Genomic DNA, 26,188 nt, shown 5'->3' with positions numbered 1-26,188 from the left:
TTAGGTCTGCTGTGTGGATTACATGAGGTAATACATATTAAATTTTTATTAACTGTTAGTGCTATGGAGATACTATATCATTATTTCCATTAAAAGAGTAAGTTGTTTGGATATCACTACAATTTTAATTAACAGAATAGAATTAACTTTAAACTTAACAATTTTCTTTCCTTCCAAAAATCATGGAGAAACCTAGCAATATATTTATCTGAAATGCCTGTGTCTTATGAAATCCATTTATGTTCAAATAATGCAAGCAATGAAATGAAAACGAAATGAGAGTGACATAATAAATAATGGAAAGATAAAAGGCAAAGATCCTATTGAACAGAATAGTATGGGAAATGAGGCAGAGATGTTCATAGACCTTTTGGGGATTGTAATATCCAGATTTTTTAAAGTATTATAAAAAAATAAAGAATTTTCTAGAAATGTCCACATAATTCAAATTTTGACAAGTGAGATGTCAGTCATAATAATTTGTTATAACAGAAATCGATTTAGACAAATGTCTAGCTGAGTTATTTCTGTTAGAACTTGGCCATTTTTTAAACTTAATTCATGCAAATGTGAGCATAGTGAATTGTCAGTGTATAAAACTTTTTTTTATTTGACCAGTCATAGAGACCAGACAGTCCATGATAGAAAAATTTCAGTAAAGTGAACTCAGTTTAACTAAGTGCATGTATTGTCCACAATTTGGTGGAGGTAGTTTTGTGGAAAACTTTTCTTTAAATATAATAAAGTATTCTCTTTATGTTAATATGGAGGTTCATTAGCTTCTTTTTTAAAAAAAGGCTAGGTAATCATAAAGTGAGATCATGTATATGTATAGCCTCCATAAAGATGATAATCCAATATTAATGATTTGGACAAGCAAACTTCTTTCTGGTTACCTATTTAGTACAGACCTAACCTTAAATATATTGCAAATAGCTTGAATGATTTTTTAGCTTATGTGCTTATAATTAAATTTTCTGTCATTTAGGCCACCACTCTGCCTTAAACTATTGTTTAAGCATAGCTCTCTCTTCACAGAAATGCTTATCATATTAAGACTAATCACAATATAAAATATCTCTAGATAAGGGATAACTGAGAAAGTGCTACTAAAGACTTCATCACATCACATTTATTTTAAAAGAAGTGGGTCCTTTGGTGCCATAGAATAATATTTAATGAACATGTCTACATAGGATTCTACTTATCCAAAACAAAGGTGTTAAAATTTCATTTTGAATGTTAACTACAAGAAAAACCTCATTTCATATTCTTCCTTAGGGAAAAACAAATGAACAGGTAAACGAGACATTAAGCAAATTTTAGCAGAAATACTCATTTTCCCATTACAATTATAATAGCCAAAGATTTGATAATTTTGGTAACAATCTCTTTATTAAACAGTTCATAAAACTGTAATATAAGGCCACACTTATATTATTAGTCTTTGATGTGATGTTTCATGTTATAAACATACTATATGGAGATATACTTATGTTTAGAAATTTATGGTTTTTTAGGAGATTTAGATACAATAGAACTTGTTGGTAAGTTATAGTTCTCTTTTATATTCATTCCATTAGTTCTTAAAATAATATTTTTTGAAAAAATAATTTTGGGAGGTCAATAACACAATTTATTTTTAGATCACACCCCTTTATTTATATCTTATTTTCACTATTTTTAAAAATTACCTAATAGATCAGCAGTATGAAAACTCACACTAAGAATAAACTAACACTAAGAATAAAGACAAAAATCAATCATAGATAGGGCAGAGAAATAGAGTAACAGGAAAATGGGATGAGCTAAGTAATATTGAGTAAGCACTAACTTTGTTCAGAGTTTCCTGACAGCTAAAGCAAAAATATTATTAGATTGTATAGAACCTCTATTTAGATGAAAGGAAATTTAGGTGTTAATCTAGAAAGATAAACTTGACACTTGGTTCTAAAAGTCAACATCTGTTAGATTCAAGACAGTGCTATCTTAGACTATGTTTTGACAAACACCTAATAATGCTCTTCAAATGGATGCCCATTTCCTGGGGTGCTCACCTTCATTTTTTTAAAGTCATTTGATCTCGTAAAGGATTATATCTTAAAAGAACATAAACTATCATTTTGAGTTTTTCTCTTAATATAATTTGTCTAAATGAAGACTGTCTGAACTGCTGAGCAATTAACATTTGAGTTATCTTAAAAGTTGCCAAATATTATTTCTTCTAAATAAAAAATAAAATCCACATACTAAATATACAGACATATAGGCATCACCAATAGTAGTCAGTCATGAAAACTGAAATTTACTTTTCCTTTAGAGCAGGCCCCCCCTCATTCCTTCACAGCTTTGGTTTACAGAATTGCTTGCAATAAAGGTCATAGTGAAAAAAAAAAAGTATTTTGACACAACTTTGTAGATAAAATAAACTATAATCAAGATTTAAGTTATCTAGGTATTTTTTGTTATGCTATTTTTTATCTATTCATCCCACAGATATTTGAGAATTACTTGCTAGTATCAAACACTATGTCAGGTTGGGAATAAGCATTGTAATGCTCTCTTGGAACTCAACTGACAAACAAAAAAAAATTACAGAACAATAAAAATAAGAGTTCTTTTAGAGGATGGGATGAGGACAGATGGTAAGACAAATACTAATTCACAATATGGGAAATTAAGTGATGTTTGAACTGAGAAATGAAGAACAAGTAGAAGTTAACTTTGTAAAGAATAGAAAGATATTTTAGGCACATGTTTGAGAAAATGGAGTATAAATTGTTAAACCTAGCCCACTTGTGCTAAATAACATTCACTGCTTCTTTTTCATGATTTCATGAAATCTTATCACATGGGTGCTTCTCTGGAGGACTGTAAGCATATACTATATCTGTTAACTTGCAGAATTACTTATCTAATATTTAACTTATTCTGTCTACTTTCTGATTATCCATTTATATATCTTCATCAGTTTAACTTTATGTATATATAGTAGTTTATAAAGGATAAATATGACAATAAATATACAGATAAAAAGATTATATAGCATAAGGGAGTCTTTATTGTTAAAGAATTCTGAGTAGTAGTCACCACATATCCATAAAAATAGAAAGAAATTGAATGAAAATGATACAAAATAGTAATGTATAAAATACACATTGTATTTCCATTAATATTTAATGCAAAGGTGAATGATATTTCTAGTGTTTACTTCAGAAATACACACTGGAAATATATTTTGTTGAAAGATCACTTTAGTTTGGAAAGTTTTGTGTTCTTGAATTATGCCTTTCAATGGAAATAAACATACATGAGATGAGAAATAACTCGTTAGTTTTTTAAGTATGATTTTAAAAAAGAACAATTTTGACAATGTTATCCCTTAACAAATTCAGGGTTATTTCAATATAATAAGAAGCCTGGTATGCCTGGCTCTTTAGTGGGTTTTAGTACATTTAGAAAACAAGTCTTGTTAGAGACAATTCTCTGGTATGTTACCTTTGGAAAACACTCAGATTCTGAGACTGTTTTCTGATCCTTCTCTGCTTATATGGATAGCTAACACACATTACCTTTAAAAGTCTAGATCCATCTGACCCTCAACCTGAAGGACCTCAATTTAACTGTTTGAAATCATGGCAATAAAAAGGGCTGTATGACAAATGTGAATGGGCTCAGAATTATTGTACCAAAAATTTTGATACATTCTATCATGGACTAATTTTATGAGAGACTTCCATTTTATTCCTAAAAAGTGGTATTTTATCATATAATGTATATTTATGTTAATAGTGCCCTGAAATATTCTAGTAATAAAATGGTAACTTTTTTTTTTTGGTATTTTCTGAATAAGTTCTGCCATGAAGTGACTTTGCGCTATTTATTTTACAAATCAGTGTTCCATTTTTTGTATACAAAGATGAGAAGCTAAAGTAAATAATCTGAAAAAGACTTCTAGTTTTGAAATTTTAAGAATCATTTATTATGTTGGGTTTGACTAAGTGTGATTAATCTGTTATTAAATTCAAAGTTTGCAAAGAAATTCAGAAAATGTATTTATTATTTTAAAAATATTTACTTTTGTGTAAAGAAATGGGCATTCAGTGGTAAAGAAGACAAGCACAGTCCCTGGTCTCACAGAGCTTATGTTAGAAGGAGACAATAGACAGTAACTGAGTAAACAGAAAATTTGCCTGTTGATTTCAGGTAATAACAAGTGCCTTGAAGAAAGCAAAATTAGATAAAATGGTTGAGTAGCAGAGGTGGAAGATGCAGTGTGGAGGTGTGGAGTAGTGCATTACCTACAGTTGTCAGCAAAGACCTCTAAAAGGACATTTGAACTCATCAAGCCTTGCCAGAATTTGCAGGGGAAACAAAGTTGAGTCTACAATAAATACCTTAGGCACAGCCATGAAATGATGAGTTGAATTCCTTCATTCCAAGTCCATTGGATCACAAATATCCTAAAGCTTTTGGGGAGATAAAGCTTTCTTATTCAATAGTTAAGACATAATTCATTCTCTCAGAATATTTTGGTTCATTGATTTATTCAGCAGACACTTAATAGGCATCTACTATGTTCCAAACACTGTACGAGGTACTAGAGATGTGAAAGTGAACATAACAGGTAAGGACGTGCTTTTGAATAGTTGGTGTTTTGATGAAGTTTTACATTTAAATAGCAAATTCTAGAGTTATTTTATGCATATTATTGTGATGGTATGGATTTAATTTGTAGAGAGCATTTTCTTTCCCATAAACTTGGTTTTTATATTTAATGCACTTGATAATGTTTGTATGACACTTCAGATCACCTCTGTGTAGCATCCCAGTACCAAGCCACCCTTGTTTTCTCCATCAATTAGTATAAATAGTCATATACCTAGATCTGCACTCACTATAGGTGAAATATATATACAAGATGTGACTCTTGATCTTAATCAATTTAGAGATATGTAAGGAAACAAATAGCACATGCTAGCATTTTATTCTGGGTATCATTTGAAGGTGCAGACATAAAGTGTATTGAGTTCAAAGGAAGGAAAGATTGCTGTGATGTCAGACAGTCAGGGGAGAATTTGTAAACTAAAAATCCAAGGACCTTGTCTTGTATAGAGCAGCAGAAAATCAGGGGCTAGAAATCTCAAGCTCTCATTTTATATTCTATATTCCCATGGTCCTACTCTTTATTTTGAATCATACCTAGGTTTAGGCTGATCCCCCCAGGTTTTGTTTTCCCTCTTGAAAAATACATGAAGTATCACTAAACCTTTAAATATGTATTTTGCAGAAATACATATTTGCCAGCATTAATGAAATATCCATTAAAACACCAGAAATTGAACTTAATATTTTCTATATACCTTTATTTGATACCGTAAAAATTTTCAGGGAAAAATTTCCAAAATTTTTGTTTCTCTATATGTATATTTAGTTAGAAAACCAGAGCACCTTGCTCAGACAAAATTAATACATTCTAACTCAGATTCATGTACTTTTTATTAACGAGCCAAATTTAAATCTCTATGGTAACTACTGCAATAAATGTGCAACGTCCTAAGCTATGATTATATTGTCACACTTAGTGATGTCTATCTTAGAGTACATGACTACCAATCGTTTCACTGTTGTTCTTGTCAACCAGAAATGTAGTTATAAAAGGAAACCAATTATGAGATTTATTTAAATAAGCCTGAATGATTTCAGCAATAACGGATTCCAGATACTAGGAATGACTCTTTAGGGTGGAAGATACTGTTGAGGGAATACTTTGCTCCAACTGTACAGAAATTAAATATTAAGTACCAATGAAAAGCTAGTGGTAGATTTTCAATAGATTTTTTAAAGTACCCCTAAGAAATTATCCCCAACTTAAGTTTTCTCTACATCTGCAATAATTCAAACTTGAATGATTAAAATTATAGAAATATTTTATTAACTACCAAACCAGCCACTGGCTTGTGCTACAAAATGCTGCATATATACAAAGAAAAGCTAAAATTTGATAAAAAGTTGGGGGTGAAATATTAGCAGTTCCCTATTGCTGACATAATATACCTGCATACTAAAATATGTTTCTGCATGCGCTAATCCACTATCAAATATTTGACTACATTTTCCCACTTATTTCCTTGGTATGTAGCCCAGTGATAGATATGTAATCTCTTCCCTGTGTTTTTTCCTCTATTTTAATTGGTTAATTGAATTCTATATTTTATTTTGATTCTGCATTTTAGTTAATCCACCAATTTTATATTCTATATTTTTAATTGATCAACCAAAACATTTGAATTTGAGAAATCATCAATTTCTTGAATTCTTGAATTAAGGTACAAATTTATAAATAAATGGTTTTAGGTTAGAATGTCCCATACTAATCCTATAATGATGCATTTGAGTAGCAGTTAGACGGTAGGAAACACTGTGGTTCCCTGACCCTGTAGGAGAGAACTCTGAGAACTGCAAATTTTCTTCTCACATTTGGGGAATAAAATGGAAACTCTTGAATCTTTAAGGTCATGGAAAGTTAAAGATGTACCTGAGGAAGTTGGAAATGTGCAGAGTTGTGGCAAACTGTAAGGAAGGTGACAGATCTGAGAGGTAGATTTACAGAATGTATAATTAAAGGAGTGTGTGAAAATGGATGAGTTTGCCAAGGAAGAAAATAAGGAGAGAAGAGCAATGCTTGTCCTTAGGTAGCACCTACTTTAATGGATAGAAGGAAGAGAAAGTGACTGCTAAGTCAAAGCTGTCAGAAAAGAACATATATAATGTCACAAAAACTTAGAAAGTTATGGTGATTGTCAACAGTGTCAAGTGCTTCAGAAAAGGAAGTAAGAATACTGAAAGCCCAAAAAGCTTCATGAGCAGTTTTAAGAGATGATAGAATCAAGATACTAGATTATAAGGTGTTAAGATAATTGGATTGCAGATACTTATGGAAAAAAAATTTTTTAAAGAAGTTTACCAGCAAACATTAAAAGAAAAAGAGCCTAGACATAACTTAAAGGGCAAATAAGATCAAAGTAATTGTTTCATTTTCTATTTTTTATCATAGGGGATAAAATAATAGGAAGGATTCAAAAGACACTAGATAACATCAAAAAAGGGACAATTGGTGAGATACATACTTCCAGGTGTTGGCAGAATATTATGGTGATAATTAAGTACAATTTGGTAACACTTCTTAATTTGCAAAACTGTTTCAACCTCTGTATTTCACTATGTCATTACCAGGGCACTGTGGATGAGGTAGTATTGTCTAATTCGATCGCTGGGGATTTTGAATCTTGAAGAAATCATCATGTGGCTAGAAAGTGGCAGAACTGTATATAAAACCCACACCTGTACCGTGTTCTTATCTTCTAAATTCAAGAGCCTAAGGGTAGGAGTTAACTTTGGAGAGGAAGGTTGACTCTCTTTATGTAAGATGCAGGAAGAAGCTAAGGCTATAATATGAGACGTTTCAAAGTAGAAATGAATAGAAATTTAGATCAGCTGCTCTTTAACTCTAGTTAAAAAAAAAAAAAAAAGATTATCAACAGAGAGGTTGATAAGAATGAAGGTTTTAGATAAACCCAGCCCATTCAGCAAGTCTTTGAACAAGCATTGGTGTTCTCTGTAGAACAACCCATAAATGCAATTCTACATTTCACCTCCGAAACAGGTGAGGAAATTATCTTCTCTGCACTTCTGTTTTTTGTGACTGATAAATGAGCAGAGTAATATGCTAAATGTTTTATTTCATGGCCATTCCTTTACTTCTAAAATGTAATATAGCCTGCATTGACTACTACCAATTTATTTTTAAAGTATCAAAAACTGTCAGAAGTAGAGTAATATTTCCCTTCATAATGGGTTCTGTGGGTATTTGTAATGAGAACTTGCAATGACTTCAGTATGGATATTTTTATATATTTTATGTTTCTCTCACTAAACACTTTGCAGCAAAAAGGATGCCTGTAAGACAGTTTTTGGAAGGAGATCATAATTTTCCATTGATGGCATTAGAATTTTATATGTGCACTCTGGGGAAAATATTTATCTGAAGCACTACTTATAGCTTCCTATAAAAATGTCTCAAATCCTTGACAAGAAAAAAATGCTTCTAGCTAATTAAAAACCAGGAGAAAACCCTGTCCATGAAGAGACTGTGGTTGGCATGAGTCCCTCTTAAAACAGTCCTTTTCTTGTAGACGTGAGAGACTGCTATTTAACTGTCAAATGCAAACTGATGACTGGTCTTTAATATGCCCAATTCTAACACTCACAACTAGACTAGCCTCTGAACTACTTGAAGACAGAAAGCCATGTTTTATTATTCTTTCTATATGCCCCAGAGCACAGCATGGTGCTTGACACAAAGCCAATGACTAGTACACACTTGCTGAAAAGATGCCTGCCAAGGCCTGAGGGAAAAATGCTTGAGAGAAGAAAGGCTATTCTCTCTCCTCAAATTTATCCTGGTACCTTACATTTGGAAAGCCCTTGAACGCTTTAGAGGTTATATAGGAAATTTCTTTTAAGCTTAAATGTTGCAGCTACAATTAAGTAAGGTGGAGAATACACAGATGGAAAAATTGAGTACCTGAAGGATGACCCTGTCTGCTGGACCAAGGTTTTCTTTTTCTCCTCCCAGCCGAGTTCTTTTTCAGTATTTCTGGCATCTGTAAAAGAGCAGGAGTGGCAGTCACACATTGCAGCTGGGTACCCAGGTGTTCTACTGATAGTCAAAGAGGACTGAGCGGGGCAGCATCGCCAGCTGTCCTGAGCTGTTCCGCAGCTAGAAACAGCAGATGTTACTGATATCTGACAGGCGGTCAGATCATCAGATATTCTAAGGCACTAATGTAAAATGCAAAACATCTGACCCAAATACCATTTAGTAAATCACAGACCCTTCTATCCGGTTTTCAAAATCAAATCTACATAAAACTTTTCACCATTTAGATTTATTTATAGGGTCAATTGTACAACAAGGAAAGCATAAATTCCAGTAAGACTACTTCTGTTCTTAGTTAAGATTCTCCTTAAATACACTGAGAATACTTGAAGACCTCTAGTATTTATCACACTTTAAAATTATTCATTATTAAAATATGACAAGGTATGACAGTTTCAAATTATTTTTTGCATGCTTTTTCATGAATTATCTGCTCAGGACAATCTGTACTAATAAAAAAGCAATACCTTTTTTGTAAGTATGAAGAGCTAGACACTAATTTTCTTAAGCAGGGCCACCTTATATTACCTAGGAGTTTCAATATCCGGTAGGCTGATTGTGTTCTTCTTCATTTCTTGCCTACTCTATTCATATGGGTGATTTAAACAGAAAATGAAAGATTTGCCATAACACAATCAGGACTGTGCATTGCCTTGTTGTTCTAAAGGAGAACTGGCGTTTTGTGAAATATAAGCGATTTTAATAGGATGTGGAATAATAACATGTAGTTCTCCTGACCCCAAGAAACAGTGACCAGAATGTGTGGTAAATCTGAAGGTCAGAACAACCTCAAAGAGAACAAAATTGGGTAAAGACTAAAAGTGATAGAAGGTACATTGTGAAATATTGTCATGTCTATGTCTAAGGGTAGCTCCACTCTGGATTTTAAATGTTGGAAATGAGTGTTTTTGAGAGGAGTGAGAATCCTTCAGTGGCCATAGGCCCCTCAACACACTGCCTTGATTCCATTTCAAACCTTTTCCTCCACTTCAAGTGTGCACCCTGTCTAAGCAGCCCTCTCCCTTCTGTTGCTCAATCTTTTTCTTCTCTCCCTTCCCTCTCAGAGTCACTTGTGAGACCTCTGGCAAGACAGAAAGATTAATGTTACATGGGAGACTTCCCTTTAAAAATCCTATTTGAGCATCTATGTGTTAAGTCCCTTAGAAATTGAGAAGATATAAAAGGGTACTTTTTGAATTTTGGACTTTCAGGAAGTTTATTTTGAAGGTCAAGAGACAAACCCACCAATTAAGGAAGGGTTTTCTCCAAGCAAAATGACTGTGAGAAATAACTGGCAACTTTCATGGCAAGAATGAATAGAAAATGCCTACAGAAATTCTTATTTCTGTCCCATTTGAATAATGACTTTCGTGCCTCTTGCATTTGCTCATACAAATTTATCAAGTGCTTTAATACCTTCAGGGTCTCCAGGGAGGCTCTTTTAGGCTTTATTTCAATTATAAGAATTACAGGATTTGTCATCAGTCTACTTGGATATTATAAACAGTGGAGAGTTGATGTGCTGAAAAGAATTATATGAAACAAACTATGAATATAGAATGAAATATTTTGAAAATTGATTCAGCAGTGTCTTGTTTCAATTTTCCGTTACCCAGAACTAAGAAAGTAATAGCTTTTGTTCCTAATTTCATTTTTATGGGAAGAAACTATTTTGTATGCATAATGTACCATGCCCAATATATTATTCTATATTTCTATATATTATTATTAATGGATAAATTAACCAACCATCAATATGTATTAATGCCAATGTGAACTAAACATTTTTTTAAACTTTGCAAACATTATTGAATTGTACCTTTAAATTCTGATTTTTTCACTATATGTAAATTATACTTTTTTCTAAGTGAAATGTGATGCTTCTCAAAGAGATAAGAATGTGACTGGGGAGATAATATTAATACATCTGAATAACCATATATATATGTATATGGAACATTTAGCAAGATGACAAAGGATAGAATTGAGAGCTAAATCGGGTGGTATGGAGGTTGAAAATAAGTGCTATATGAGGACAGTAAAAACTATGACCAATGAACAATGAAATCTGGCATAACCAAGGACTTTTTATAGGAAGAAAATCTATTTGAGCTGGGGCTGATAGGAAGGGCATAGTGGAAAACATATACATTAATTCCTACTTGTACTTTCCAAAATTATGTTAAATTATTCCATTCCTTTCTATTTCCATTGTCACTAATATCTCTTTCCTAGATTATTGTGATAAACCCCCTAATAGTCTCTTCTATTTCCTCCAATCCAACCAGTTAAGGCTTTCTGTATGTGCATTGGATAGCCTCAATCCTTGCACCAACTCTTTGAGGTAGATTTTGCTGGTCTCATTTTATGATCTGAAAACTAAAGCATGGAAAGATGAAATGACTGAGCTCCCTTAGCGAGTAAGCAGAAGAGCTGGGTTGTGATCTCAGTATCTGGGGTCTACACTCATAACCATCATGCTCTTTGGCCTCCATGGAATATTATAGTTGTTGTTTTTGTTAAGGCTATATTAAATAGTGACTCTGTGTCAGGGATAGTATGTGTGCGTGGGGAGGGAAGGGATATGGGATTTAGAGTACTGTAAAAACAGTTGCATGAATTTGGCACAGAAGATTTAAAATTAAAAACAATAGTTGCATTAGAACTGAGATTGCAGAGTTGGAATTTGTGCAGTTCATGAACCTTAATTAAAATGTCACTGAAGTAGGGGCCAAAAACATGAAAAGGATAATGTATGTAAGTTTAATTGCCTCCTGGCTGGGGAAGAAAATGAAATAGATAATCAAATGAGCAATGGGCATTTTACATTTTGATTAACAACCTTTTCCATCATCAAAAGATTCTCATAAAAATATCTGGGAACAAAGACAAGTAACTAACTAGCTTCAATCCTCTGTAGATAAAAAGACACTTTGTATTTTATACATGAGCAAATTTATTTGAAGAGGTAGAATATACAAATATTAATCTGCTGGAAGCCTAGAAAATAACAATCAGATGTGCTCAGTGAAACAAAATAAATTTGGATACCATGGGCACAAGTGAATGAGGCATCATGTTTTATTCAGTATCTACTGTTTGTTAAGACATTGCAAAATAATTTCAGAGAACTAAATTTGTATTCTAATGGAAACTAATTGATCTTCCTTTTAAATTTCTCACAGTGTACCTAACTTGTGGATATTGATATTGTGATACCAAGGAAAGACAAATTGCTCCAAGATTTTAAATATTTTTTTAAAAATCAGCTGAAAGTCTGCAGATGTTGGTTTCCCTGAACAACAACAAACTTTAGATAAGAGATTACATTTTACTTCATTCCATATAAAGTGCAAGCGCAGATCTTGACAGAATCACATTAGGGTTTTAGGAAATAGTTGCTATTTTTATTAACTTTATCTTGTTTTGACAATGGTAAAATTAAGGCCTTGAAGACTTAATTTTCTGAAAAGTATGCACAGGTAGTAAGTAACAAAGCCTATAGAAAACTTTTATTTGCATATATTCAAGCCCAAGTGCATAATGACTCTGGCATACTATTTCTTCCTTCCTTTGTTCTTTCTTTCTCCTTTCTTCTTTCCAAAATTTGTATTGAGGGTGCACTAAGGGAAATTATCATAAAAGTCATTGTGGGCTCCACTCAATTTGAGTTTTCCCACTTAAAATTTATCCAAATAGTTTTTGGGGATGAGTTATGGGTTTTTTTGTTTTTCAAATTCTACTCAATTTATTCATTTTTTAAAAGATATTACATTAAAAAAATATGAGGTCCCCATTCACCCCCACCGCCCCCACCCCACCACTCTCCCCACAGTAACACTCTCCCCCATCATCATGACACATCCATTGCGTCTGGTGAGTACATCTCCGGGCATCGCAGCACCCCATGTCCCGTGTTCCACACCATAGCCCACACTCTCCCACGTTCCATCCAGTGGGCCATGGGAGGACATACAATGTCCGGCAATTGTCCCTTGAGCACCACCCAGGACAACTCCAAGTCCCGAGAATGCCTCCACATCTCATCTCTTCCTCCCATTCCCCACACCCAGCAGCCACCATGGCTACTTTTTCTACCCCAGTGCCACATTTGCTCGATTATTAACCACAATAGATCATGAGTTATGTTTTAATTACTTCACAAAACCCAGGAGACTACTAACTAATGGCAACTATTTGGTCAATATTCGATCAATTAAATGCTTAATTTTTATAGTAGTTAACTCAGTATTATAAGAGCCAGAAATCAACCTAGTTATCTACAATGTTATGCATTCCTACCTTGATCTTTTCATTTTCATTCAAATTTTGGGTAGAACCTTTACTAAAGAAATGCAGTATGGGCGTTTACTTTCTTTGAACACAGGTGACAGAGAAGTACTCACTTTATTCCAGGAGTCAGAACCCTATGGCATGCCAGCAAAGCATGGGCCAATAGTAAATGGTTTATGGAACAGTTACAACCACCTCTATGCATCTCTCCAAAATACTTATAAGAACTGCCTTCATCTGAGAATTGAAGTCAGGGGCAGGTATCTGATAAGAGTTTGATTTCCATACTATACTAAAGAGATAGTACAACTCAACAAGACAAGAGCAAGCAATCCAGTTTAGAAATGGGCAAAAGACTTAAATAGACATTTTTCCAAAGAGGAAATAAAATAGCCAGAAAGTACATGAAAAAATGTTCAATATCACTAGCTATTAGGGATATGCAAATCAAAACGACAATAAGGTATCATCTCATACCTCAGAATGGTCATTATTAAAAAAACAAACAGAGGGGTGGGTATCTCTCAAGAGCATGGGTGGGTCCCATTGGGGTATGACAGACTAGTGTGACAAGCCCTCAGCATTGTTGCAAGTTTCTATGAATCTTGTCCTTCAAGCAGTGAAGCTTGGTTGTCACTGTGGGCCCTAAGGGGAGGGGGTGAGAGGAATAGAATAGTTGGAAGAGGGGGTGACTGGGGGCAATGGAAGTGTTCTGCATGGTCCTGCAATGATAGTAAAAGGACACTTAAATATCACCAAAATTTATAAAGGTGTACATCCACATGTGAAAAGATCATTGCTGGGGAAAGAGGAAAAGGATTTAATGTTGGGTATATAGGGACTATATAACACATTGAACCCTCTGATGGAAGATGGACTGTGATTAACAGCACAAATATGAGAATGTTCTCTCATGAACTATAACAAATGACCTATACTAATACATACTGTTAATAATAGGTGTATGGAAAAAATATACCACATTAGCTGTGGAGCATAGTTAGGGTAATAGTCTGAAGATTTTCTTTCATAATCTGTAAGAAATATTCCAAATAATGCAAGGTGTTGGTGGAGGGAATTCTGCACATTATGTATGATTATTTTATAAGGTTACAACTTCCCTAATTAAAAATATATATTAAAAAAGCACCACAGTATACCACTTCATACCTCATAGAATGGTGCAGTAAAAAAGACAGATAATGGGAGCTAGTATAGCTTAGTGGTTGAACACCTGCTTCCCACGTTCAAGGTCCTAGGTTCAACCCCGTACCTCCTAAAAAAAGAAAAAGACATAATAAGATAATAAGTTTCCCCAGATATTGGTTCCTTTGAGGGCTAAAGAGACCCATGGGAGTTATGGTCATGGCCGATGGGGTTAACTACCAGGTCAGATGGCCCCTCTTTGGAAATGGTGTTTATGTGTGATGAATCTGGACTCAGATGGGATCTCCCTTCATAAGACTTTCATGCTAATGTGCTGGAGGTGCAGTTAATGTTGGGGTTTAAGATATATTTAGGGGATTTGAATCTCTGGACTGACAATGTGATAGCCAGATCCTGAGCCTCAACAGACTCCAGCACCTACAATCTGATTTATTGGACTTACCACACTCAGCTAAGATGGAGTTGAAGAAGGACAACCACCACACCATGGAGCCTAGAGTGATTACAACTGAAAATGGGAGGATTGCATCCAGCATCCAGGTGGAATCTGAGCCTCCTCTTGACATAGAGGTGCAATGGACACAACCAATCCAATGTCCACATAGAAGAGGTGGCATTGGATTGGGAAAAGTGGACATAATGGACAAAGGGTATGGGGAAAGGCAGGAAGAGATGAGAGGTGGAGGCGTCTTCGGGACATGGAGCTGCCCTGGATGGTGCTTCAGAGGTAATCACCGGACATTGTAAATCCTCACAGGGCCCACTTGATGGAATAGAGGAGAGTATGGGCCATGATGTGAACCAATGTATATGAGGTGCAGAGGTGCCCAAAGATGTACTTACCAAATCCAATGGATGTGTCATGATGATGGGAACGAGTGTTGTTGGGGGGGGGGGGGAGAGGGGGGGTGGGGGGGTGGGGTTGAATGGGACCTCACATATATATTTTTAATGTAATATTATTACAAAATCAATAAAAAATAAAAAAATTAAAAAAAAAAAAAAAGATAATAAGTTTAGGCAAGGATTTAGAGAAACCAGAACCTTAATATATGGTTGGTGGGATATAAAATGCTGTACCCTCTTTGGTAGTTACTCAAAAGGCTAAACATAGAGTATCCATAAGATGCAGCAAGTCTACTTCTATTAATATATGTTTCCAAGCGAAATGAAATCTTATGTCCGTATGAAAACTTATACACACAAATGTTTATAGCGCATTATTCATAATAGCCAGAAGGAGGAATCAACCCAAACATCCGTCAGCTGATGAATGGATGAATAAAATGTGGTTTATCAACACGATGAAATATCATTCAGCAATAAACAGAAATGACATGACAATAGAAGCTACAACATGCATGAACCTTGTAAACATTATGCGAAGTCAATGAAGCCACATATTGTATGATTCCATTCATAAAAAGTGAACAGAAAATGGATTAGCAGTTGCCTAGGGCTGGAGAGAGATGGTGAGCTGTGAGGGTGAATGGAGAAGGACTGCAAATGGGTACCAGGTTTCTTTTGTGGGTGGTGAAAATGCTTTAAAATTGATTTTGATGATGGCTGCACAAACCTGTGAATGTACTAAAAACCACTGTATTGTACATTTTAAATGGAGATTTGTATAGTATATGAGTTATCTCTCAATAAAACTGTTAAAAAAAAAAAAAGAATGTCTTCTATTTCTACCCAAGTCCAACAGCAGTTCTCTTCTAACCTGAATATTGCTTGAGGGATCAGTTGGAGAAAACTTTTTCTTCCAAAAAAAAGCAACTCCCCTAAATCAGATCTGTCAAATAAAAATGTTGTTACATTATAAAACCAATCCTTCAAATTCCATGTAAAATTACTTTTACTTATTAAAGTGAGGTTAAAAACATGTAGCAAAATTATTGTATAAATAATATATTAAATATCTTATATATAATATAATAAATGAGTCCTTGTAGTAATATATATGTATATACACAGATGCTATTGGTATGACCAATGGCCATAAACGTTAATTTTATAGAAATGTTTTATGAATATTTTACATAATATCTAGACTTGCTGTATGGTAAATGCGAGGATACCAAGAAATAAAAGGTACAATTTATGTCTTCTAAAAGCTCATCATTTTAAAAGATAGATACTGACATAAACAGTTGCTTGTTTTACAACACAGTGTAATCAGTTTCTCAGTAAACACATGTTGAAAGTACAAAAGGCATACAATACTAAATCTCCCGGCAGAGCTTTCCAGAAGAAATTTTCTTGAAGATGGATTTTGAAGAATGCATAGAAGTTGAGCAGATATAAAGGAATCCTAGCACATTTTAGCAAAAGGTAATAACATATACAGAGGCAGGGGCATAGAAAGTGGGAATAAGTAGTCATTTAAAATTCCAGATGGATGAGGTACAATAGATTGCTCTTGCTCCAAATCAAATTTTGCTTTTGACCGTGGCATTTAATGCATACAAATGCGTTCATTCACAGCACAGTTTGGATCCAGAGATCTATTAAGCAGCAAATAGGTTAACTGTGAGGAACTGGAAATTAAATAGGCTAATAAAGGTACATAGTAATTAAATCTTACTTCCATGATTCCAGTGCAATCAGTAATGAAAATATCATACTGTCCCAAAATAGCATCCTTTGCTGACAATAAATATGCTAGTTCTAAATTTTGTGTCTCCTATGTTTAGTTGAAACATGTAAGATCTTAAGATTTTGCTTAGCTTGATACAATGGTTATTCCTGTTTCCAGATTTGGCAGTGTGGAGGCTCACTAGAGATTGTGACCTGCTCTCATGTTGGCCATGTTTTTCGGAAGGCAACTCCATACACTTTCCCTGGTGGCACTGGTCATGTTATCAACAAGAACAACAGGAGGCTAGCAGAAGTCTGGATGGACGAATTTAAAGATTTCTTTTATATCATATCTCCAGGTAAGCATTTCTTTTATATCATATCTCCAGGTAAGCAATTGTGACATTTTTTTTCCTCTGCAAGGAAAATATAAAATTTTAAACATATTGAATATATGTTTCATTATTACTGTTATTCTACTTGTTATAATAAAATATTGTTTATTTCCATAGTACTGCAGAAAAGTACATTTGAGAAAGTTGCACAAAGTAATAAATTTTTACCTAAAATGAAAAAGACTATCTCAAATTCCTTAATTTTCTTTTTTTCTTTCTTTCATTCTTGACACCAGTATTATGCTAGAAAAATGGAGCAAGTGGTACACAGGGGGATCCAAATTTAATTAACATTTATCAGCTCAATTTAAGAAATGCTTAGCATGTTAAACAGATTTATTTTCTGCAGCCTTATTTTCTTAAATATCCAAAGTAGGAAATGTTTAAGTGACTTCATACAGAAACAAGATGGAAATTAGACAAAATAAAATTTATGTTTTTGAAGAATATGTAAGATAGTAAATTGCTCATCTATAAATTTGAGTAAAAAATAGTGTAATATACAACATTAAAATGTTCTCCTACTTTAGCTACAGAAAGGATAGTTATAGAAACAGAGGTAAATATAGCCTAATGTTAACCAGTGGGATTATGAGTAATTTCATTTTTTCCCTATATCTTACTTCTCTAAATTTTCTCAGTAAAACACATTACTTATTTTTTAAAATTGTCATTGAAAAAGTAAAAAAGATATTATGAGAAAGTCCCATTACTCAGTGTTGTAATTTCATTATTTCTTTATCATTTTCTATATTTTATAAATTGTCTACAACAGCTATATTTTTATAAAAAATGTTTTGAGGCAATAAGAAAGGAAAAAAATGAAGCATTATGAGGAGATACAAATCAGAGATAAACAAAATTGCCTTCAAGATTTCAGAATCTAGACAAGGAGACTAAAGCACAAATTAATAGGAATTCAAATTAATTGATAAAATAATTTGCAATGATGTTATATGTAGCCTTTATGATCATCAGTATCATCATTTTATAACCCACAAGAACAACAACAAAAAATGCATGGCCCATATCCTCTTTTTTATTATACAGTAGTACCTGGCTTAGAAAAGCCAGTTTGGGTCCTAGTTGACATGCTCTGATTTCTGAAGAATAATGAAGCTATAAAAACTCTTCTTTTATTCAAGACTACAAAGAAGGGAATGAGCAATATGACCTTTCTTAATAAGATTTTGCATTACTGTATAGAACAAAATAGAGGGCAATGTATATGTAAATGTATGATTAGGAGGACTTTTTCACACATTTTCAAGCTTCTTCTATATCAGGAAACTATTGCCAGGAACATTATTTCATGCATAGATGTAATTCTCTTTATAGTAGAAGCCCAGTCCAGATGTTCACAGAGTTAGTTCAGCAAGAGCATGTAAAATTCACAGTGAGGCATTGACATTTATATAACCTTTTCATTTTCTTATGATGATATTTTTTGAATTAAAATCAAATACTTGTAGAAATATAGACACTCGAATATGAATAAAGGAGCTGTGTTAGAAAGAAGTATGTTATATGTGATTACATGAAACTCACATTCAGAGATATAAGTCACTGAGAATAATTGTTACCATATGCATTGTCCTCATCAGCACATTAAAAGTGATGTATTGGTTCTTCGTATATTTTTCCATTGAATGAAAAAGGCAGATAAATGGTAGAACCATTTCTCAAACTCTAACGAAATGACAAGCTTTAGACTTTAAAGGGTGAAAAAGAGCGTCTACGCTCTGGAACTAATGACTTTATGTTGCTCAGCAGGGACTGTTTGTGTATCCTGAAAGTGTAGTTTTTGCATTACAATAAATATCATTTGCAAGGTTATTGTTCTTATAAAATGGACTCATTTAAATCCAGAAAAGTGCATTAAAAAGCAGAAAAAGGACATTTGGGGAGTATGCTGCAAATATCTAGGAATTTCCTAGGGGACATTTATGCTTATGTATGTCTCAGAGGCAGCCAACGTTGCTGATCATGGGATTTACCTACTATAGTGTAGGCAAAGGAAGGAAACAAAAATACCAAGCAAAAGAATGCTTCTCAGTAGAAAAGGAAGAATGGAAGTAAATCTGCAACTGGAGCTGGATGTCTAAAAAAAATTCTAGCTCTAGGCAGGTTTCAAATCATCCGAAAACAGATAAAGTCATTATTTAGTCTGTAGATGCTGATAATTTTTATAACTTTTAAAATAAAATAAAGGGTTTCTTTGCTATTCTCTAGAGTTGTTGAGTTTCTGTTTTTCCTTTTCTTGAATACTGGGTGAGTTTGTGAAGAGAAGAGGTGGCATGTGCACGGAGGAAGGGATGTGTGCACGCTCACTTGTAGAATTTTATTGGTTATTATAATATACAGACACACACACACACAGTTATATTTATCTGTTTCATTCTCCAGAAACTTCTTAACAATCTGGCTAAGGAAATTGCTATTCCTCTGTACGTCTTTTTTTGTCCAATATGTTCTGTGAGAAGACTCCTGCATTTTACACCAGAGCTTTTATTACTGAATCTTGTTATCTACTTAGGCGGTTGTTCCAAATTCACTCTTTAACTACTGTCCTTTATGAGCCAAATTCTGGCAATGTTGCTTTTTTCCCATATGCTGTTTAAAATATTACCTGCCTACTTTTTTGGTTAACATCAGGAATACTTCAGCTCTATCTCTGTCTTGAGCTATCCAGGTATTCGTTCTCTCTGGAAGGTATATACCCTACATTTTTGATAGCATGGCCAATCCGTCACTACTTTTTAACATATTTTATTTTTTATTACTTGTCTCTATATCCAAAGTAGTTCATAGATTTACATTTCCAGTGAATAGTAATGTTCCTATCACTTTGTAATCCTTGAAAAAATATTTGTTAGGTAATTCAAAGAATGAATGAATGAATGAATGAATATAAAAGGAAGCCACTTTTGTTTCGTCCTTCTCCTGATTTCTCCATGAATGTTTGGTTTATACCAGGCAATCTCTTCACAAAAGTTACAGTAGATGGAAAGCCTTTATTTCACCTCTCTGTTCCTGCCCCTGGTTAAGGACCCACTAATAAAAGAGATATGAACTATACTGTGCCTATATCTAGAATATCATTACTCTGAGTTTGCCATCAGAAAAGAAGGCCCATTGGCTTACCTCTGTGTTTAGGGTTTTATGATTCTACCACCATAAAAAGTACTGTCTATAATATAATCTAACCCTTTAGGGCTAATACAAAAGTCCAGCAGGTTCAATTTAGGCAGACAGCAACATTCTCTAATGGAGCAGTATAAAAGTCCACAAATTTAAAATAAGCTTACTTTTAAACATGTTGATTTTTATTTTTCCCGTGGTGCCCATTAATTCAAAGTTAAAACAAGGATGAGTAAAGAGCTAAATGTGCGAATTACTTTTAAGTGATTTTTAAAAAATATTTAATGTATGTCCTAATTGTCTTAGCCTCCATATGCCCATTAGCCATTATAATATTAATATAGCTGGCAGTATCTAATTATGTCCCTAAATGATGGTATGAATGAGGAGCAGTAATCCTTTGAAATAGTGTTGAAGAATGGATTTTCAACATTAGTTTAGCTTGCTTTCCTGCCATCTATATAAGAATGCAAATAGTATAGCATCATCGATTTTTAAAGCCCTGTAGACTCTTAAAGCCTGAGGTAGTTTTTACTAGTAATTGGGCTCTTTCGGCTTGAACCACTCTGATTGTGCCAGCAAATCTTTTGAAATGAAGTGAAGTAAGCAGAAACCACTTTTCACAGAACCTCTATTATAGTTAGCAACATTTTTTTTTTCTGTTGGTCACAGTTTAAAAAGCTTAAGAACTTTAAAATAGAGTGTAGTCATAACCCGAACCATATATTTGAACTGCTGGAGGATGTTTTATAAATATCGATTTTCTTTCTTTGGGGATATAGATTTCTACCTGTATTTCAATTGACAAGGTGATTAGAAGCCACTGTTCTTCTATAACCTCTGATTCTTCTTTTTCTTAATGGGCAGTTTGTACTCTTGTCTTGAACAGAAACAAATTGAAAGTATAATTTAAAGACTCCCAAAGCATACTTTTAAAGTTATTTATATGTAGCTGGGAAAACTGCTTATTTTCCTTTAGCAATAATGTAGTATTTTCATCCGTCTTCCAGGTAAACCCAAATCATACATTAGAGAAGGTTCTTTTAAACTATTTTAAAGGTTAATGGTTTATTAATCTTTTAAAATACTTTAGAAAAATTAGCTTATCAATAAGCCTTTGTTATTAGATTATTTTTAAAGATAAAGTCTATATTCATTTTTAGCTCTTGAAATATGTATCTATAAAATAAAAGTATTTTTCAGCATCATGTTTTTTTTTAAGATACACTATTTAATAAGTAGCCCTGGTAGTGTAGGAAATCATTTCTTCTGTAAGTCATGAAAATGTGGTTCAGATCCTTACAGGCTGATTTCTGAAGCACAGGTGTTGATGTTTCTAGCAAAATGTGCAGCATGTATATTTTTTTTCTTAATAATCTAGGGATATCGGTTTTCGGTTGGGTTAACATGAATTCATCTGAAAGGAAAGTGCGGTACTTCTGAAAGTAAAGTACATTTGGACCTATTATACTTTTTATTATTTATTAAATTCTTTCAGAAGCATCAACCATGATAACCCTGAGTAAATATATTATGAAGAGAAAGCTCTAAATCATTTTAATGTTCTATGTTGAAATGATACATAGTTCATTATGAGTGATGCTTTGAAATGCTAAATGCTAAAATAAGTGATGGCAGCCTTATTCAGTACTGTTGATATAGCAAAAAGAATACTGCTTTTCCTTACCACAATCAATCAAAACATTTTTCAGTTCTTTACTCGTTAAGGCATTAGGTGAATTTTTATTATTGGTGTATATTCATATTTTCGTAATAATGATACTACCTTACTTTGTCTTCATTTGGAAAGTACATTAAATTCCTGCTCTTCACTATGCCAGGTAAGAGGGGACATAGGGGGTACAATCAGATAAGATGTCTCCTTGTCCTTAAAGATTGAATTATTATACTATCACATTTTATCTATTTCAATGAAAATTAAGTATTAAGCACTTAGTAAATTGGAAACACAATTTCAAGAATTATAAGAAATTTTTATGTGCACTGCCAACATTTCCATTGATTCTTCTTTCTCACTCTCAAGCTTCAAAATCAAATCCAAGTTCTTCCTATTCTCCCTGCCAAGTAGCTCTCAAATCCATCAGTTGTCCTGATTCCCACAGTTATCCTTTGTCCAGATTACCTCCTAGTCCTCCATTCAGATCTCCCTGCCTGAAAGTTTGCCCACTTCCCGCCCATTCTCATAATGCTATCAGGGAACTCCCTAAAACTAAATCTGGTTGGGTCTTTCACTTATCTGACAATATTTTCGTGACTTTACTCACAGCCAAATCTCAGAACACACCCCAAAAGGCCCTGTATGAAAGGCCTTGCCTAGCTCTCAGCCTTTCTCTCTACACGCTGATTCCTCACATTCCATACACCAGCCACTTTGAACTACATAAGCCTACTCCCTTCTGCTTCTAGGTTTTTATGTCTATTTTAAACAATATTTAATGAGTTAGTGAATGTTGTCACCTCTTCATAAAACATCTTCATCATCTATCCCCAATTTACCATGTGGTATCAGGGTTAATAGCACAATTTTGCTATTCTTCTTCCCTACCCATTCTCTCTCTTAATTTCTTCCTCTCTCTAACTCTCACTCTCTTCTTCTCTATCACTGTCTTCCCCCATTACACACTCATGTACACACAAACACAATGAAAGACCCTCTCCTGTGAATTCTGTGGCCCCTTATACTTCTACCATTGTGACATTTATGCATTTTTATTTCTTTCCTCTACTAGAAAACTGTTTGAAAAACTGTACTTGTTTTTTTTAATTGGGTTTTTTTTTTACAGTTCATTGAACTCCAATATGTTTCTTTTAAATTAGTTTATTTATTACATGCCACATGCAAGTAAAATATACTTAAGTCCAAATCAACTCTATGGCTTCCTCCATCTCAAAATAACTCACTGTTAAGAGTTGACTTTTCTTATACATTTGTATACAAATACAGATACCTACACATATGTAAGTAAATATACTAGGTACTGTTTTCTTTAAAACTTCCTTTAATTTAATAATAGGTTTTGCAGTGTTCTACATATAACTCATAGGATTATATCATTACACTTCACAACTGAAAACGATTATATTGCATAGATGCATTAAAACGTAACCATCGTGAAAGAAACAAGTGGTGAGCAGAAGTGGCTCAAGCAATTCTGCACCTCTTTTCTACATGGGAGGTCCCAGGTTTAGTTCCTGGTGCCTCCTAAGGAGAAGGTGAACAAATACAAAGAGCACACAGCAATGGACACAGACAGCAGACAGCTAGTGCAAACAATGGGGAGGGAGAGGAATGGGAATAAATAAATAAAAATAAATCTTAAAAAAAAGTAATCATAACACTAACAAGTATTTAAGCAGTTTCTAGTTGTTTGCAACTATAAAAAAAAAAATTACAGAAACTTTTTTTTTGGCCCTGAGAGGCTATTTCTAAAGGATGAGGTATCATTAAGAATTGAGCTCAGGAGTCAGACTGCCTGGGTTAGTTCAATTCTTGGCTCCAGCACTAATTACCTGAATGAATTTAGGAATTACTTAACCTCTTTGTATTTAGTTTCCTTGGCAATAAAAAGGAAATTATAAAAGGACCTTTATCATAATGTTATTTTGAGCAAGTGAAATACTATGTGTAAAAAACTTAGAATAATGCCTGGTAAATATCAAACATTCAATTAGCTTAAGAAGATTATTGTTATTATTATCCTGATATATTCATAGAAGTCGATTTATTGGAGCAAAGGATATGCACATTTATATTTTGGTAGATATTATCAAAACTTCCATCCAAAAAGACTTTAACCCTTATTTCTCCCACCAACAGGATTTGAGTACTTAATGTATACTACATCACTTTAGATTATCGATCCTTGTTATTTTGCACAGTGTATGCAAAAAAACAGATGTATATGTATATACACAAGCTGTGCATCCAGTTTCTTTTCTATCACTGTTGAAAATCTTTTGTTTATTGACATTTTTTGTTTGTTGACAACATTTGGATTTCTAATGTAAGAAATTATTCTTCTTTCCTTTCATATCCTTTCCATTCGTATCTGTTGTTCATTTTACTGTTGGATTTTTGTTTTGTCCTTCAAAGATTTTTATGTATTCTGGCAATTGACCCTTTGTCTATTATATACATTGCATGTATTTCTCCCAGAGTATCTCACATGTTGTAACTTAATTGTTGTCTTTTATTGATATAAAAAAGAATTTAATTTTTGGAGTAAAATCTCTGTATCTTAACCTTTATGGGTTTTTGGTTAACTTTTAAAAATATTTTCTCCCATGTCAAGCACAAAGCTTAGCACATTTTAGGTGCCCAAGAAGTATATGTTGAATGATTGAGGTTTGAGTTGAAAGAAATTCATGGAATTTTTAAAAAGTGATGCTGGTGTCTTAGTTATCCAGGCTGCTGCCACAAATACCACACAATGTGTTGACCAAAACAACAAGGATTTATTGGCTCATGTTTTCAGAGGCAAGAAGTCTAACATTAGGATATCCACAAGGCTAGCTTTCTCCCCCAACACCGTGGCATTTTGGTACTGGCTGCTTGTGACCGTTGGGGTTCCTGGGCTCTCATCTCAGCCTCACGTAATAGCATGGCAATGTCCTTATTATTCCTCGTGTCTGCTCTATCAGGTTCCCCTGACTTCAAGATTCTGGCTCCTTATAAATCCAGTAACCTGGATCAAGAACCACTGTCATTCAGTTAGTCCACACTTTAACATCTTCAAATGTCCTATTGATAATGGATTCACTTCCACAGGAAAACAGATTAAGAGCAATTCTAAACTGGAATACTTAATTCAATCTACCACAGCTAGTGGTCTCCTGGGTAATAGGCATTAGCAGAATGCCAGAATCAGTTAATGCCATTATCAGTGTTATTATCTTTATCCATGAAGCGTACATAAAAGTATCAGTTACAACAATCAGAGCTTTCTTGCTAAGATTTTGTTTCATTTTTAAATAAATCTATTAAGGTGATTATATCAATTCCCATTACAATAATCCTTTCTAAGATCTTGAATTATCTTCATGGCCCATAAAACTAAAGAAAAAAAAAGAGAGAGAGATGAAATAAATAATATTTCTCAAGGGTAACAAAAATATCAAGTTTGAAGAGCAAGGGTGGAACATTTCATTTTTAAAGTCTCTGATTAGCAATTCTATCATAACTTCAGATATTTTACCCCTTCAAATACTTTTATCATTATCAAATTTGGTTGTTTCATAGTTTTTTTCAGAGTGAAGAGAATTTAATAAGTTCTAGCGTACATTTTTTTTTTTCATGGATAAGGCACTAGCATCTTGGATTTGTGTAACAAAATGATTCACACATCTAGTTCTTGCTCCTCACTGAAACACATGTATTTTCTTTAGTTGAATCATTTGTGTGTATTTATCTGTTTGTGTATGTGTGTTTGTGCAACTAATGAATATCCTGAGATGTCCAAGTAAATTCTACCCCAATTGGGTTGGGTAGGTTATGGTTAATTTTCATCTTCCTAAATCTTTGTTGAACTAGTCAAAGTAGGAAACCTACATGCTTTTCAAATTGGTACAAATGAAAATTGAACACTTGTGTAAGATGCATGGGTTTTTAGTCAAGAGTTGGCTGAGTTTTTCTTTGCTGTAAGAGTTAGAGATGAACCAAACATAGCTCAGGTTTTATAGATACTTTATCATACCTACTTTCATCTTGTCAGTTTTTCTTCAAAGTGCCCCAGGTTCATTAATTAATTTTAGTATAATTAAACTTGAGCAGCTTAAAATTATATAATTAATAGATTCTATTTCAATGATAATTCTTAACTGACTTAAGTGGATAAGTCTGGCACCCAGCAGCATTCACTTCATAATGTTACTC

The 26,188-nt window shown here is 33.5% G+C and overlaps 1 protein-coding gene across 1 annotated transcript in view; it reads left to right on the top strand.

Annotated features, from left to right (window-relative positions):
* GALNT13 (polypeptide N-acetylgalactosaminyltransferase 13) overlaps nt 1-26,188 on the top strand; it is a 592,145-nt gene that overhangs the window by 403,326 nt on the left and 162,631 nt on the right. Inside the window, exon 9 of the mRNA XM_004482209.4 lies at nt 16,938-17,118. Coding sequence (XP_004482266.2) covers nt 16,938-17,118 — 181 coding nt within the window. The remainder of the gene's footprint in view (nt 1-16,937; nt 17,119-26,188) is intronic.

Source organism: Dasypus novemcinctus, chromosome 7 (assembly GCF_030445035.2).
Source record: "Dasypus novemcinctus isolate mDasNov1 chromosome 7, mDasNov1.1.hap2, whole genome shotgun sequence".
Classification (NCBI taxonomy): domain Eukaryota; kingdom Metazoa; phylum Chordata; class Mammalia; order Cingulata; family Dasypodidae; genus Dasypus; species Dasypus novemcinctus.
The sequence above is the reverse complement of the archived record's forward strand: the minus strand, read 5'-3'. Positions and strand labels throughout refer to the sequence as shown.